Source organism: Ischnura elegans, chromosome X (assembly GCF_921293095.1).
Source record: "Ischnura elegans chromosome X, ioIscEleg1.1, whole genome shotgun sequence".
Lineage (NCBI taxonomy): Eukaryota > Metazoa > Arthropoda > Insecta > Odonata > Coenagrionidae > Ischnura > Ischnura elegans.
The window spans coordinates 1,570,069-1,586,840 of NC_060259.1; the positions used below are offsets into that span (position 1 = coordinate 1,570,069).

The 16,772-nt window shown below is 37.5% G+C and overlaps 1 protein-coding gene across 3 annotated transcripts; it reads left to right on the forward strand.

Annotated features, from left to right (window-relative positions):
- Window positions 1-3,705: 3,705 nt before the first annotated feature.
- On the forward strand, window positions 3,706-11,607 carry LOC124171751. 3 transcript variants are annotated; one of them, XM_046551036.1, is made up of 6 exons: window positions 3,706-4,003; window positions 9,662-9,865; window positions 10,008-10,397; window positions 10,511-10,743; window positions 11,143-11,323; window positions 11,483-11,607. In XM_046551036.1, exons 2-5 carry the CDS (start codon window positions 9,676-9,678, stop codon window positions 11,206-11,208), a joined length of 879 nt encoding a protein of 292 aa, XP_046406992.1. In that variant the 5' UTR covers window positions 3,706-4,003; window positions 9,662-9,675; the 3' UTR covers window positions 11,209-11,323; window positions 11,483-11,607. The 3 variants fall into 3 exon arrangements, with proteins under 3 accessions (XP_046406992.1, XP_046406989.1, XP_046406991.1); XM_046551033.1 differs by lacking the exon at window positions 3,706-4,003 and having other exon boundaries at window positions 6,739-9,865; XM_046551035.1 differs by lacking the exon at window positions 3,706-4,003 and having other exon boundaries at window positions 6,753-9,865.
- The last annotated feature ends 5,165 nt before the right edge of the window (window positions 11,608-16,772 follow it).

Here is a 16,772-nt window from a genome sequence, read left to right on the forward strand (position 1 = left end):
CTTAAAGGAATATATATTCCATGACGGTGTTAATGGAGAGTGTAAATGTTGTTCATCTCATTGATTTGAGGGTACCATGAACATTGACTTGAACCCTTCACTGAACAGTTTTCTGGGGTTGAAATCTGTTCTTCATAATTACTAGTGTCTCTTTTGATAAGCAAGTTTGGTCTTGCTGTGCATAAATTCACTACTATTCTGAGATTCCTCTTATACAGTCAATTTTTTTCCATAACTATTGACTACTTAATCCTGGTCTGAATGTTATTATAATGGATGTAATACCGGAGGAAACTGTATGACACATTCCATGATGGTGTTAATGGAGATAGGTAAATGGTGTTCATCGTTATAATGAGGGTCATTAATTGGGGGGTACCTTCACCATTGACATGAATTCTTTGCTAAACAGTATTCTGGGGTTAAAATATGGGATACGTTTGAGAATACCTATTAAATGTGAAATCTATGAACCTATTCCGCTGTTTGGAATGTTTTAAAATGTAAATATTTTTTAAAGGGGGAGAGCATACGATGGTCGAGATTAGGCAATGGAGTAGTTTAATATGACTGTATGTCTTCAATTTGATAATATTTTTAGATGATCTGATAAATGTTGAAATATTTGTGTCAAGGAGTAATGGCAATGGCGTAACTAGGAATATGCTTTGGGAAGGATAGGATGGCCTGGGGTGGCACCCCCCCCCCCCCAATCAGACAACGAATCAGTCCAAGAAAAGTTTTGAAGAATAACATTCCTGGAAATACATTTGATATCATTTTGGCACTAAAGATTTAACTTTTAGTCGATGCAGTTCAATATATAAAATAATTATAAATAATTTTTTTATTTCTCTGAGGCTATGGGGAGGGATCTTTCCCTTCCTCCCCCCGTAGATATGCCACTGAGTAACAGTGTTGTGGAATGTTAATGTCATATTATTCCTTTTTATAATTTTGTATGCTGACAGGAAGATTGCCATCTTGGTAATAGAATTAATTTCCCGAAAGTTGTCTGCCAATTGAAATTTAATTTATTAATTTCCTATTGCTCAAACCATGAAATATGATATAGAGACAAGTGATTGCATGTTTAATAAACATCTACACATTATAGAACTTTATCATGACTGTTGATTGTGAGAATTTGATGTATCACTGAGATGCTGTTCATTAAAATTACTAGTGAATTAATGCTTTTGGTGTAATTAACGAAATTTTATTTATATTTTTAATTACAGGTTCATATACTCGAGTAGTCAATGTCATGGGTGGTAAAGGAACATAGCAAAATTGAGAATAATGCAAGATCTGTGGCAGCTGTCATCACCTGTACATCATTCTCTCCTACTAATTTGAATCCATTTTAATAGAAATGTTACATCATGTGCACTTCAGATTTATTTAATTTTTTTATTTTGCATTATGTAAATAATCTTAGTTTCAATGAAATTGTTAAATCATTCTGGAAATCTTAAAATGTAACATTTCTGGTGTGTGTACATTATATACTTTGGAAAAATGTGATTTTTTCCTTTATATACCTCCTTTGATGATATCTTTTATGATCTGCAACTCTCGTGAAAAGTACAAAAATTGCATGTCAGCTTGTGACTTCTGTAGTTTTTCTTGTGTAATTTTGGGGTAGGATAATATTTCCGATTTGTCGGCACTAAAAATTGACCAGACTTGTCCTCAAATTCCTCGTATAATATCCATAGCGCTGTTTTCATGGAAGTTTACTCGGATATTATATGCGACATCTCTTCCGATCAGGGGCCGTATTCTCTAACTCCAAACCGATCGGTGCGGCACCGATTCGTCGGGTGCGACGTCACACCGACTCCCGGTAAGAAGTCGTGCGATTCTGTACGAACCCGGTCGGTGCGGCACCGACGAGAGGACGGGAGATCGTCGGTAGCCGTACCGACAGCAAAAAGGTGTCGGTACGGCCACCGACTAGTGGGTTTCATGAATCGTGGGTGCGCATTGTACGTTTTATTTTGTTTTTATCTCACCACCGAGTAAATAATGAGGTTTTCTGCAATGTTATCTTTTTCTGCCCCTTCGAATAAGCCTCTATAATTCACTGTGTCATCATCTGTATTAATTACCTTGACAGAAATATAAGATAATGGTTAATAAAAATGAGGTTTGCTAGCATATAATGACTTTCTCTCATTTATGTTACCACTTTCACTCGCTTGTAATAGGCTTTATTTCTCTCTATCATCATTTAGTTCCTTAGCTCACTATAAGCTCCTTATCGGCTTTTTCCGTAAGAAAACCATAAGATACGGATAACTCACTTACTTTTTGCTAGCTGGGGTATTTGCTCCTTTGACATAAAAAAGATATTTTTGATTAAATATGAGTTTTGCCGCAATGTTATCACTTTATATCACTCTGAATAGGCGACTGTTATTTCACTCAATCATCAATTTGGCGTTTCTCTCGGCATAGAAATAAGATCTTTTTATTTAAGTATGAAGTTTGCCACCACGGTATCAGTTTCTTTCATTTGTAACGGGCAACTATATTTCATTTCATCGTCAACCATTGATTCCCTTGACGATAAAAGAAGATATTTGTTAATAAGTATGAGGTTTACCGCAATATTATCATTTTCTCTCACTTGGAATGCGCAACTTATACATATGTATTTCACCGAATCACAATTTATTTACTTCTTCGTCATTACACTTCTTTTAATTGCACCCAGCTCCATATTTTTATAACAATTTCCTAACTTGTTCCTCTAATATGACATTTACATTTGCTTTTGAATCCTACGTTCACGTTCCATGGTATGCTATTTTCGTCTGCTACGGTGCCAATGGCATAACCTTCCGTTGATAACATTTATACGGAACTTACTTAATGACAACTATATTACCAAATCATGAATAAATAGCATTATACGGAACCAATATTTAAAAAAAGAAACTACGATCTCAAGGATAGTTTCAATAATTCATTCCAGCAACAACAATCTCCATCACATACAAACTTTATTGTGATGTTGTAATATTGTTTCCTTCGATTCTGTAGGTACAGCATTACTACCACACATTATATAAGCATTGTTAACAACTTATCCAATATCGTTTATCTTAATCTAGCAATAAGTCGTAATTTCCGCAAATAAAAAGATTGAGAACATGATTAATACATTACATATAATGTATTCTCCATGATTGAGAATGACGACAACAAACTGTGCCAATGAGTCTTCACTTGTTTTTACCCTTCTTTCATTGGTGGAGACACGTGAAACTTCGGATATATTCGGATTTTCCCTGTTTGGGAAGGAGAGGGAACCGTACCGACTGGTTTGAAACCAACGACCTTACAGAATCGCTGAAAGTGTCGTCGTCGGTGCGGAATCCGTTGTCGGTACGATTTGATGTCCAGTCGGTGGGCTTGAAAGGGAAACCGACCGGTGCGGCACCGACGAAATACAGAATACGGCCCCTGAATGGAATTCCCAGTGAATTATATTTTGCGAATTTTTAAAATATCGGGATTAGCGATGTCATTACCTAGCGAAATCATCAAAAAGTGCTCGTATTTGAAGAAAAATCCACCGGGGAAATCATTGGCCTTCATCAAGATACTAGCTTGTTGGCAAAAGGTAGGTAATAATAGCAGTAAGTACGAATTAAATGTATTGCTCAATGGTTGGTTATAAAGTATATATACCAAAGAAAATGAAATAATGTTGAATTCCCTCTTTCAACTTGCAACTGCCTATAACCGGTTGAATACCAGGTGTTTCGTGAAACTTTCCTGTCCTTGAACGACGCGCCTCGTAATAGGATAAAACAAATGAGTAACGTTTATCGCATTGCCCTCGCATACTTTGGTTTTCTTCAGTTTCTTTCTTTCCTTCTTAGCTGTTGATGTGAGCGGTCTTGTGACCACGTGTGGTTCTGGCTGGAAGCGGTTTCGCGGTATAGAAGCGATTGTGCACCCAATTTTTAGGCATCTTGATTGTGAACAGGTATGTGCCCACCATAGATTAATAAGGTTATGTGTGAATGGATATAAATGTTAAGAATTAATGTATTAATAGGAATGCAGTAAATGTTTGGCGGATTTTCGAGTGGAGATTTAAAGATATCAGGGAATGATACTTTGAAGGCATAGATTAACGAGGTTGTGCGTGAATGGATGAAAATCTTACCTTAATATGTTAATTGGGATGCAGTAAGTATTTGGCGGCTTTTTGATAGGAGATTTAAAACATAAGGGAATGATACTTTGAGGGCATATATTAAATAGGTTGTGCGTGTATGGATGAAAATGTAAGAAATAATATATTAATTGGGATGCAGTAAATGTTTGGCGGGTTTTTGAATGGAGATTTAAAACATAAGGGAATGATACATCGAAGGCACAGGTAAACGAGGTTGTGCATGAATGGATGAAAGGACTTTGAAGGCATAGGTTAACGAGGTTGTGCGTGAATGGATGAAAATGTCAAGAAATAATATATTAATTGGGATGCAGTAAATGTTAGGCGGCTTTTGGAGTGGAGATTTAAAACAACGGGAAGTGTGACCACGTGTGGCTCTGGCCGGAAGAGTTTTATTGAAGATTGTGTACCTAATTTTTAGTGGTCTTGATTGTGAACAGGTGTGTGTCCACCATAGGTTAATAAGGTTGTGTTTGAATGTATATAAATTTTAAGAATTAATGTACTTATAGGGAGGCAGTAAATGTTTGGCGGCTTTTTGAGTAGAGCTTTAAAGACATCATGGAATGATACTTTGGCTGCTATTCTGGATAAGCGTTGCAAAAAATAGCATATGCTATTCTTCGGGTCATTATTGCAACGACCCCGTATTCTGAATGACGTGTAGTAATAATTTTGTTCGGAATAGCATCATGCTATTCCTTGCGCGAGCTATTTGGAAGCTCCGCCCCTTCCCGTATGAAAAACTTTCTGAACAGTTTGCGCAACCAATGGGGGAGAAGATATTTTATATATTTTTCTGTATTTTATGGAATATTGACTTGCAATTTCAAATAATTGCTTCATTTGCATTTAAAAATTATATTAAACCGTGGATTTATATAATACGCTTTAAAAATCTCGATTAGGAAATCAGCTGATTGTTGTTGTTTTGATAATATCACAATGGCTTCAGACAGGTGGGTTAGGTCATAATTTTACTGTTATAATGATGATTTATCGGGCATAAATATTGAATCATTTACCTATATCCGATCGGTCCTTTATCGTGAGATATATGTTATGCGAAATAATCATTGAAAGCTAAATATGTTTGATTTTCTTCGTAATTGTCTTAGGCTTCGAAGTCTGTCTGTTCGTTGCATGTCAAAATAAATATGTACCAACTTTTATTGCTTTGATCGTGACGATATAGCTTTACTGTATGGACTAGGAGCTTTCGTTTTTAATACTAACTTTATATTATATGACTCCCTAATTTCAGTATTCAATCTCTGTTTAGGAACTGAAGTAGGTGGAAACGTCACAGCTGTGCTTTCATGTATTACGATGGAATAGTATCGATATTTCAGCTGCAGATTTGGAAAAAGCAGAGGGAGGTGATGGTGAATTTGAGGATGATGGAACAGCTGTGAAAAAGTGAATCTAGCGATAGTGAATCGTGTGGAAAGTGCTGTTGTGTCAGTTATCATTGTTTTCGTATCAGCTGATTTTAATGTGTAACTGAAATTTTTATAGACCCTGAACTGTGCCGATATACTGAAAATTAATTGTGTGAATAACTTGCTTGGCTATAGAGGAAACAATTTGTATTGAATTCCACATGATATGTATTGCGTTTATGATGTACATGAATATTCCATTAAACGTTTGTGGTGAATCATATTTGTTCGGAAACTTTATTGGTGTTCGGAGAAATCCTTTGTTTTCAAGCAAGTAATTCAAGTCGACTGCCCCTGTTATAATTTAGTAAATTTTAAGTTTTAATTGTAGAAGGTAGCGAATAGTGGGGAAAATAATTTCGACGCGTTGCATATATTTGTATATACTGTCCAACTGAGGAAATGAACGGCTGATCAAAGTATATGGTATTATTATGGTAATATATGGTTTTCATTGAAAGCTATAACAATTATTATATTTGGCGAGTTAGTGTGTTAACACAAGCTTGAAATTTTTCAAGAATAGACCTCATAGCCTACATTGAGGATATTTTTAGTAGCAAGTCAAGTGATGAAATAAAATTATGAGTTGTACATATGAGTAAAACGCGGAAAATTTGGGCTAATCGTAGTAATTCTTTGCATTAATTGTTATTGTTTTCGTACTGTCGATGAAGCAAGCTTGTGCTTCATATATTAAGCTCGAATGTTAATTTCTAACCAATTCACTTAACTAGTGAAATATTCATCACTTATGCTACTATTATTTAATTAAAATAAAGCAGATATCATTTTATTTTTGGCTATTATTCCATTTTTCAATACTGATTATGTTACTTTAACCTCAGAAAAACAATCCGACATCGCAATGCGCACGTTTTCAGGGTTGCAATACCGAATAGCTCGGTCTCGAAGACCGCGTAATATTATAGCAAGCCTACTGGTTGCAATACGCCGTTCAGAATAGTGAATTGCTACGGGCCTATGCTATTCTGAGAATTACGTCTTCCGGTGTAGTAAAAACACGAATTGCAACCGTTCTGAATACCAAATAGCATAGGCGTTGCAATACGCTATATTATAGCAACATCGGTTGCAATATCGAAGAATAGCATAATGCAATTCCATCCAGAATAGCAGCCTTTGAAGGCATTGATTGACGAGGTTGTGCGTGAATGGATGAAAAATATCAAAATATAAATTATTGTTAAATTTAAAGTATTAACCTATTAAATTGCGTGAGTGGAATTGTATTTCTTTGAATAACGCTTGCATGAATGACTGAACGTTCAATAGAACCTGCTAACTTTCATTGAGACCAGTAAACAGTTTGGGATCCACCCTATGTTACCAAGACTTCATTGTGTAAAATGGCTTCCACAAAATTAGATTGAGAACATGTTCGACCATTAGCCAAGTGCGATCTACTCATTGATATTTTCTGTTGTTGTAATATACTTTAACCTCTTATAGGTCCAAAATGTCTAAGCGGCATAGTAATACACCATATCACTTGTTATCAAGAGCGGGCAAAAAATGGCGATTGCAACGTGTGAATGACAAAGTTGGTGTAGATCAGTGTATGTTTCACAGTGGTTCATCAGACGGAAGTGATTCGTGTGGTAATGATTTCCTTCGATCCCAATCTCTTAGCTATTCAAGTGGACATGTTATGGTAAATGACGATAAATTATCAGATAGTGAAAAATCAAGTGTTTCTTTGTCTTCATCTGTATGCAGCTACGGTGGAGAGACTATTTCAGATCCCTCTGATACTGAAAATGGGACTGATGTAGATGATGTCATGGACAATGTCTTCAGTGAAAATGATAACTGTGATGAATTTGATTCTTCTGAGGACTGCATCTCACCGTCTACAGCCACAACTCATTTTTTGCGTGAATGGGCATTGAAAAACAATATAACTTTGACTGCCTTAAGTGCTTTATGTACCGGTTTAAAAACATGTCACCCATCTTGCTTTAGTGATTTGCCGGTAGACGGAAGAACAATTTTGAGAACTCCACCTCAGGTTAACCTTCATTCTGTTCCACCTGGTGATTATATCCATATTGGTCTGAAAAAGCAATTGTCTGTGGTGATTTCTCAGCTATCAAAACCAGTGGATTCATTGAATTTATTGTTTAATGTTGATGGGTTATCCTTGTATCGTAGCTCAGCTAGTGAGGTTTACCCCATTCTTTTCTCTCTACCAACCTTGAAAGAATTTAAGGGCAAAGTTTACCCGGTTGGTCTTTATTATGGTGCATCTAAACCTTGTAACCTTTCTTCTTTTTTGGACTTGTTCATTGTGGAGCTAAATGATGTTTTGCGGAATGGGTTTTATGGGAATAATAAGAAAGTGAATGTTACTCTCCTGGGGTTTTGTTGTGATGCTGTTGCCAAGAGCTACATAATGGGAGTAACATCTCACAATGGGTACAGAAGTTGTACTAGATGTAATGTCCATGGGAAGAGAGTTGAGAAGAGACAGGTGTTTCCAGAAACAGATTGCTCTGCAAGAACACATGATGAATTTTTGAACAGAGTTGACCCGATCTTTCGCAGTCGTGACACACCACTTGTAAATGTTCATGGCATTAATTTTGTAAATTCATTTGTTATTGATTATATGCATCTTGTCTGCCTGGGAGTTATGCGTACTCTCTTATTTGCTTGGTGTGGTGGTCCATTATCAATGAAGATTTCACAAAGACAAAAAGCCACTGTCTCAGAAAGCATTCTTTCTCTAAGGGGTTGTTTTCCGAAAGAATTTGCACGGAGGCCTAGGGACTTGGCCATGTTAAAATATTGGAAAGCAACAGAATACCGTAATTTTCTGTTGTACTTGGGACCTTTAGTCCTGAAAGATGTTCTGACGACTGAGAAGTACAATCACTTTTTACAGTTGCATATAGCAATATCGACTTTGATGAGCCGACAAAAATGTACTGACGGTAAACAACTTGAGCGTGTTAAAGATTTGCTGAAGTACTTTGTGACAAATGTCATAAGTTTATATGGAGAATGCTTTGTAACTTACAATTTTCATGGACTTATTCATCTTGTTGATGACATCCACTACTTCTCTGATGTGTTCCCTGGTATTACTTTGCATGATTTGTCAGCATTCCCATTTGAGAACTATCTTCAGAGAGTCAAGAGAATGGTAAGAGGAAGGGCCAAACCCTTGCAGCAAATTGGGAGGAGAATGGGAGAGATTTTTTTATCTGGTAAAATTTATCCACAGCCCTCTATTCTAAAGAGTCCATCATTTAGAAACATTCACAACAATGGACCATTGCTGGCATTTTGTACAGATCCTCAATACAATGCCATCACTTATGAAGATTTTGAGTTAACAACCAGCTCACCCAACAATTGCTGTAGTAGCAAAGGTGGCTCAATTATAATTATTGAAAACATTGCTTTTTCAAAAGAATTTAATGAAGTTGTCATTATTGGTCGACATTTTCTACATAAGGAAAATTATTTTTCAGTCCAGGATTTTCATAGTTCAGAACTAGGAATATATAAGGTGAGAAAGCTATCATCAATGAAAACATGGCTGTTCTCTGATATTGTTGGGAAATACATTTGCCTGCCACAAGGAAATAATTTTGTTGTTTTTCCACTACGTCACTGCGACGTTGCTTAACTTTGATCATCATTATTGTTTGTCATAGGATCCCAGCCATTTGTATAGAAAATTGTAATCAATGATCCCTTGTAATCATTTTTTTACTACTGTTATTTCATGATGTAAATACATTTCAGTATTCAAATTTTGCATTTAGATTATTGCAAGATCACTTCCTCATCTTATATAATTTCTCTGTTACCATGAAGGGAAATATTTTAAGAATTGTGATTGTGGCATGTTGCACAACAGTGGATGGAAAGAGTGAATGAATGAGTTTGAGAGAACCGACTGTGCTGAATGGTTTACTCATATTTGCTGTTACTATTTATGCATCACTTGTATGTGTACAATTTAAAGTGTCTTTTTATCTTTTTCTAGGTCATTCAATTATCATGTGGACTATTATTTTCAAACATGATGTGAAGGAGCATGACTGTGTACCAAATGTGTGGCTAGTGACTGCTAAAAAATGTCTTTACCCTGACAAGAGTAAGGCCACAATAAAAAGAATGGCAAAGGAGTGTGCTCCTCCTGAAGATAATTGGGATGAAATTGCCATATCGATTGTTAAACGTGATTTTGGTAAGTCCTTCCAAGCAAAAGTTGGTAAACTTTGTTACTGCAGCTTCAGTGATGTGAATTCTGTCTCTCAGTAATGAATACTTAGCGTTAATGAGGAACTAACATTTTTTGAACTTGACATGCTATTTTCATTGTTTTACAGATGTTTTTGAGAGGGCATTCTCTGATGTGATGCGGTTGGAAACCGGAAAACGGTCCATCACCAGTTCCGAGAATGAGGAAAGGGGGAAAGGGAAAAGGGAGAAAAGAAGGAGAGTCAACTCTGATGAGCTCTTATCAGATAGTGATATTGACGAGCGAAGAGGCAGCATTTCCATTGATGCCAGCCCTGCAGGGCAAAACAATAGAAATAAAAGTGCCGAGTCCCTTAATTCCAGGAGACTATCCTCTTCCCTCGATCTATCAAACGAAGTGACACATAAGGCAGCTAAGACCCAATGTCCCTTGCCCAAGAGCAGGCATCATGTCTGCACTTTCGCACACGGGGAAACTATAAATATTTCCATAGCGAAGCAGTTATGCTCTATGTCTAGTAAGTTCAATTCATAACATCACACTCAAAAAAATATACGAACTCCGACCTTTCACTAAGCAGTTTTCTCAGATTTTGCTAACTACTTTTTTAATTCCTGCTTTCACTTTCAGGAGCCATATTAGGATTGCAAAGTGCAGTGAGGGATGTCCAAGAGCAGCTAAAAGAGCTGAGGAAATCAAAAGAAGTTGAGGTGAAGGAAGACCTTCCCATGGAGGGAAGTGATGTTGATTTGCTGGACGACAAGATATTTGAGATACTTAACCATTTCCCACTGAAAACAATGGAAGACTTCAACAAATTTGAAGAACGTTTGAAGAGTGAAAGTGAATTCAGAAACTCTACTGTAAGTATTTTCCAAACGTAATTCAACTTTTACTTTTCCCAATTCAAACAAAAATTATGTAACTGAAACTCTTTAAATGCAAATCTTGAACATTGTGAAAAGGCCTTACACAAGCACAGCTTGCACATTAATAGCTAAAAAGTGCTGATGTGCTAAAAAGACTTAAAACTGAAATGTGGCTGTATGGCAATTGTCATTGTGGTCCTTTAAACCCTGCTCATAGAGTTAAAGATAGAATGAATTAGTACATCGTTGCAGTCATTGAGAAAACCTAAGAGGAGGATGATTTCCATTAGTAGGATAAAACTGGCATATAAACACTATTTTTATGGGCTACTTTATCTTTATCTTGAACTATTTTCATCTATTCATAATCTAATAGTATACCATTTGTTACAGGTTTTAGCTCTCCTCGCTAAATCACAGAAAACAAGTTACACGAGGACTACCACGAGTATCCTTTGATACATTATTTCAAATGAAATAATTTTCAATTTCACTTGGAAGGGCCAGAGCCGCAAAGAGCATACCACATCAAAAGTGGCATTCCATAATTTGGCCATCTGCTCAGCTGTGATGAGTAAGTAAAAAATCAGTACTTTCTGTTAATATAGATACTCTTCATTTATTCTGATATTCACATTTCTGGATTTTCAAACATGATTCATTTACTGAATTTGTAAATTAGCATTGTATTTACAATGAAATAGTAAATCATGGCTTCTTTGGTTGCTTCCAGGTGCGGTTAAAAAGAAGTGGAGGGGTATGGTACCTGACTTAAGTAGCAAATTGGAATTGTGTATTTCTGGCTGGTTTGCCCAGACTCAAAGCAAGCTAAATAAAAAATGATTTTTGCCTGGAAAATTTCTTGAAGATTGACTCATTTCAGTCCATCTCCCCCATTCCCTTCTACGAAGCTGCAAAATATTTAAAGCATGTTTAAAACAAATTTTGAAATAATAGTTCATATTTTCTTCAATGCTTTAACATTTTAAACTTGTGTAAAAGTTATTTTAAAATATGCTAAAATTGAGACAATTTTAAAGAAAAAATTCATAGCTTCTTCAAGGGTTTAACATGTTTTAAACCTGTGTTAAAATTATTTTAAAAGTATGCTGAAATATGTTAAGAATATTTTAAAATGATTTTATAGCTATAATTCAAAACTTCTTCAAGACTTTAACATATTTTAAACTTATGTTAAAATCATTTTAAAATAATGTAAAAAATATTTGTAACATTGAAACAGAGAAAGCTAATATGTTTTCAAAATTATTTTAAAACCATTTTAAAATAATCTTGCAATATATTTTAAAATAATTTTTACATAAGATTTTGCTACTTGGGTAAAGGAAGAAACTTTGGACTGTATTTCTCACACCAACCCTCGCCTATCCTTCTCAATGAAACTCATTACCCTAGTAAAGGAAAAAGTAGGTACTCTACCGTTTTCCCAGTTGAAACATATTAACTTATAATGATTAACGACTATTAAAAAACATTAATCTATTTCATGTATATCCTATTTTTCTTCAGATTTTAATTTATGGCATGAGTAAATTTGTCGATATATGTTCTTACAATCCTTTCTTTATATTACATGCCCCTTTTAATAATTTTTGTTGCCTTTTGTATGTAAAGGCTGCTTCCAAAGACATTTGAGTTCATTTTGGGGGAGATACGAGAATGTTTGTCGATATTTAGTTCTTGCTATATATTTATTTAAATCACAATTAAATTTACATCTATTTACTAAGTGCGTCTACTCCGTTACTTCGTAGTCACTTATTTAGGAGAAAGGCGTCCTCATTCAGCGTCCATCATCTGCAACGTGAGTAAACTCTCCATTGCCTCAGTGCATTCCCTTCGAATTTCCGCCAAAAATTGACTCGCTCCTCCGCTGACCCAAGTTTTCAGGGGAGCGTCTGGAGCTGGTCCGGAGCGAGGCGGGAAACGGGTGTGTGACGTTTGCCGTGACGTCACAGCCTAACCTGTAGCGCTCCGTAGCGAATAACGGACCGCTTGGTGGCGCTCCGAAGCATTGGTAGCGTTCAACGGACCGCACCCCAAAGAGCTCACTGAGCATTCACCATCCAGGGGGGAATGTGATCGCTTCAGTGAGCGCTGACGTCACAGTCCGCTCACTGATCAGGGAGCGATCACTCCCCCTGGATGCACCCATTGATCGGTGAACGGGATCATTCAGATGACCGAGAGGGTCATTTCCTCACGTCGGTCGTTCGTGACCGTGGACGTTCTCTATCAGTCGCGATCGTCGGTCATTCATGATTGCTCTAGACGCAGGTCATTCGTGATCGTGGTCGTTCTCCGTCAATCGCCAGCCATTAGGTCATTCGTGATTGTTCATTGCATAGGTCATTCTCAAACACAGTCCAATCGCTATCATTCTTCGAAGATGTCGCGGTTGATGATCGTCACTCGAGCGATCGCTACCTGAATTGACCGTTTTTGGCTGCTCTTTCACTCGTGGTGATGAATGGCATGGTATTGCAATCACTTTTAGGCTGCTATTATGGATGGAATAGCATTATGCTATTCTTCGATATTGCAACCGATGTTGCTATAATATAGCGTATTGCAACGCCTATGCTATTTGGTATTACGAACGGTTGCAATTCGTGTTTTTACTACACCGGAAGACGTAATTCTCAGAATAGCATAGGCCCGTTGCTATTTACTATTATGAACGGCGAATTGCAACCGATAGGGTTGCAATAATAATACGCGGTCTTCGAGGCCGAGCAATTCGGTATTGCAACCAAGGGGACTCCATTACTATTGTAATATTCGTGATTGCAACCCAGAAAACGTGCGCATTGCGATGTCGAATTGTTTTTCTGAGGTTAAAGCGTAGCCTACAGTCCGGCCGCCGAGAGTTGTCCGATGACAGCTAGAAGGAGTAGGGGGCAAGGTTGCCAGGTAAGAAATGGAAACGCCCACACCACACGTAAACAAAAGGGTTCCCTTAAGAAAGGAACCAGAAGGGACGACGAGCGTGAAGGACCCAAAGGAAGATTCCTTTGTTTTGGCGATTCGCAGAAAGGGCTTGTTTTGGTGGCTCAGGCTTGTTTCAGTGCTTCATATCCATGAGACAACGTTGTATGACTGGGCGAGGGTATGAGGTGCGTTTGGGGGACAGCAATTGGCTGCAAACCGTGCAGGCGCAGGGTTCTCCGCCCCTCCTTTTGAACTGTCATCGGACAACTCTCGACGGCCGGACTGTACGTTATTCATAAGGCCGTCCAACGTGGGCTGTAAACGGGCAGAATGAGCATGTCTGGAGTTAGTTCCAGTTGTCGCCGCTGGCGCTGTTTTGAGAACAAAATTCGTATCGGAATGAATGGCGAACATTTGAAACAGACGCGATTTTTGTCAAAATTAGTTCTCTTTTCGTGATTATGCTAACATTTACCATATTTATTTAATTTTGGCCTTTATTTTTTGGTATTTTTCACGGAATAATGTTTTCAAAATTATAGGAATTTCCGACAAAGTGATATTTTCCTAAACGCAGGTGCTGTTACTTCTTCCATGTTACAGTGTCCGTTTCATTTTAGCATAATTGTCCAGAAGTGGCCTAAAAATTTTTTGTAATATTACACGAAGCAATACCGGGTTTGTGCATTGCTTACAAGCAAATTCCTTCAGAAATCTTGGTAAAATGAATGTCAGTAATTGCTCTTCAAGTAGCTGGCGTTGCAGAAACAGTACTGCCCGAATATAAAATTTTGCTGTCAAGTTTGCGCACTGCTTACACTGAGAAATATGTAAAGTTTTTGCTAGGATAACAATCTATCTATGATCTATTCAAATGATTCACTAATAACAGTGAGGGAGCACTTTTTTGACATGCGGCGAGAGGTTCCAGACGCCCTATACATTCAGTTCTCTCCTCTGCGATTCGGATAAGGTAACCCGCCACGAAAGCTACTGCAGCTTCTCTCATATATATTTCAAATATATAAGCGATGGTCACTTGGGGAAATTTGTTACTAATGATTAATTAACTATCAAATAATTAATCAGTCGACAAACACTTTTTCAGTAACCATACCTGGAATAGGTCTACTTCATATCTCGAGAAGATCTTCCGGTTGCGTTGCAGGAGTTTCATGGCCCTTAGAAATGTCATTGAGTTTCCTGATAAGCAACAGTGATTTGCAATCTTCAGAGTCATTTACTCTATCGCAGAGAGGTAGAAAGTTTTGAAATTCAAGTTCTTGACATGTTTTCACTGTTTTCCTGCTGTCGGTAGAGTAACTTGACGAAGTCACTGGAAACGTTTACTCCGTCAGATGTCAGTCTACGGTCAAGAAACTGATTTCTCATGTTCTCAAGGGTGTGACTAGAATTGTAGCTAAGGAATAGAGGCCGAAATGGGGTCACAAGGCGCGCAATGGAATACTGTCTTCTGAATGAACGTTGGCCATCGGTGAAAATTCCCACAAAAAATATAATTTAACTAGTTTAATAGAGGAACACGTTTTGCTCAATTCCACCCAGTTTTCTTACAATTTTACGCTGTTTCTTGCGGAAAAAAAGACGTGATACTTGCCAGGACCCCCCTCCCCTCCACGTGAGATTGGGTGAGAATCGGTTCGACCCCCTTGCCCCTGAACGATTCACGCAATCAACCTGCTGCGTGAACGGCGGTGATATATCCATGAATTTCCCATAAGAAAATATTCCCCTGAACCGGGAATCGAGGCTGTGATCTTGGATTTCCAGCCCACTGAGCAGACTTTCTTTGATTCCCATGGCAATTGTTCCGAGGCTCATGGTACAAGATGAGAGTGGCGGATCCATGGGGAGGGGAGATGCTTAGGAGTCGTAACATACGCTATAGATAAAAATTGAAATTTTCATATGTCACTACTTTGACGTAAAGCAGATAGCAAAATTTTCCGGCAAATTTACCAACTATAACGAGTCAAAATACAAATTATTTTTAACCTTATAGGGCCTATTTTAACGCTTTGGCATTTGTAAAACGATCTACCACGCCTGCATAATATAGTGTCTTTTTTATCAATGAATTAGTCTAAAACAGCCGTTTTTGAGTCTGGAAAATCCTAACTTTCAAAATCCCCGAACCCCCATTCGGCTAGGGGGAAATTCCCCTGGTTGTGTAGTAATTCACGAAGATAGGCCCCCCACCTAGTTGGTGCAGATCTATATCCGTCATTGCTAGATTTTAAACCCTTGTGGTTCGTCAAGGATGTCAACGCGGGAAAAAAGGACTTCAATGAAGCCGCAACCCAAGACTGGAGCTAGGGCGTTGCAGGGGGGCGTGTGCCTCTGGCGAAGATTTCAGAGAGGGGAGCAGAAAATTTTGAAACATTTATTAGAAAAGTTATTTAACTTTCATAATTAAATTAGTTAGCCAAAATAATTAAAAATCATTTTAAACTAATATTAATAAAAGTTCTTCACAGCATACATACGGCGAGTAATTTCAACTAACGCACAAGAAAAAAATGGATTACAGAGGTATTATATTTTAGGGGTGGAAGAGAGAAGGGGATCACGGGAGGGATAGTGGCAAACTGATCGTTGCACCCCCTGAAAAAAGTCCTAGTTATGGCCCCTTCACGACCGGTTAAGAGTCTCAACCCTGCCCTAAAGACGCGCATGGCGGTATGACCGCAGTTCGATTCCCGGTTCAGGAGATTTTTTTCTCATGGCAATTCTTGTATATTTGGTAAGTTTTGGTTAGTGAGTAATCATTTCCATCGAAAAATGTTTTGCAATAGGGTCCAAAATCAATCGCCTTAGGACTAATTTTCTCGAGACCTCCTTAAAATAAATATCCTCGCTTTTTCTCATTCTTCATTATTTTCCCCTGCCAAACACCCTAAAGGTGGCTTGCTGGGTATTATGTAGATTTACAAGTATTAGAAAGAATTTAGAGCCTCTCTTAAGATAAAAATAACGTAATTTCATCAGTTCCGTTGCTATTTCCCGTAAGATCTCATGTAATTCATGTTCTCAAAAGAGCGCCTCTACCG

Bases quoted from the DNA above. Each gene is read 5' to 3' on its own strand.
- LOC124171751 (XM_046551033.1), top strand. From the start codon at position 7,121: ATGTCTAAGCGGCATAGTAATACACCATATCACTTGTTATCAAGAGCG.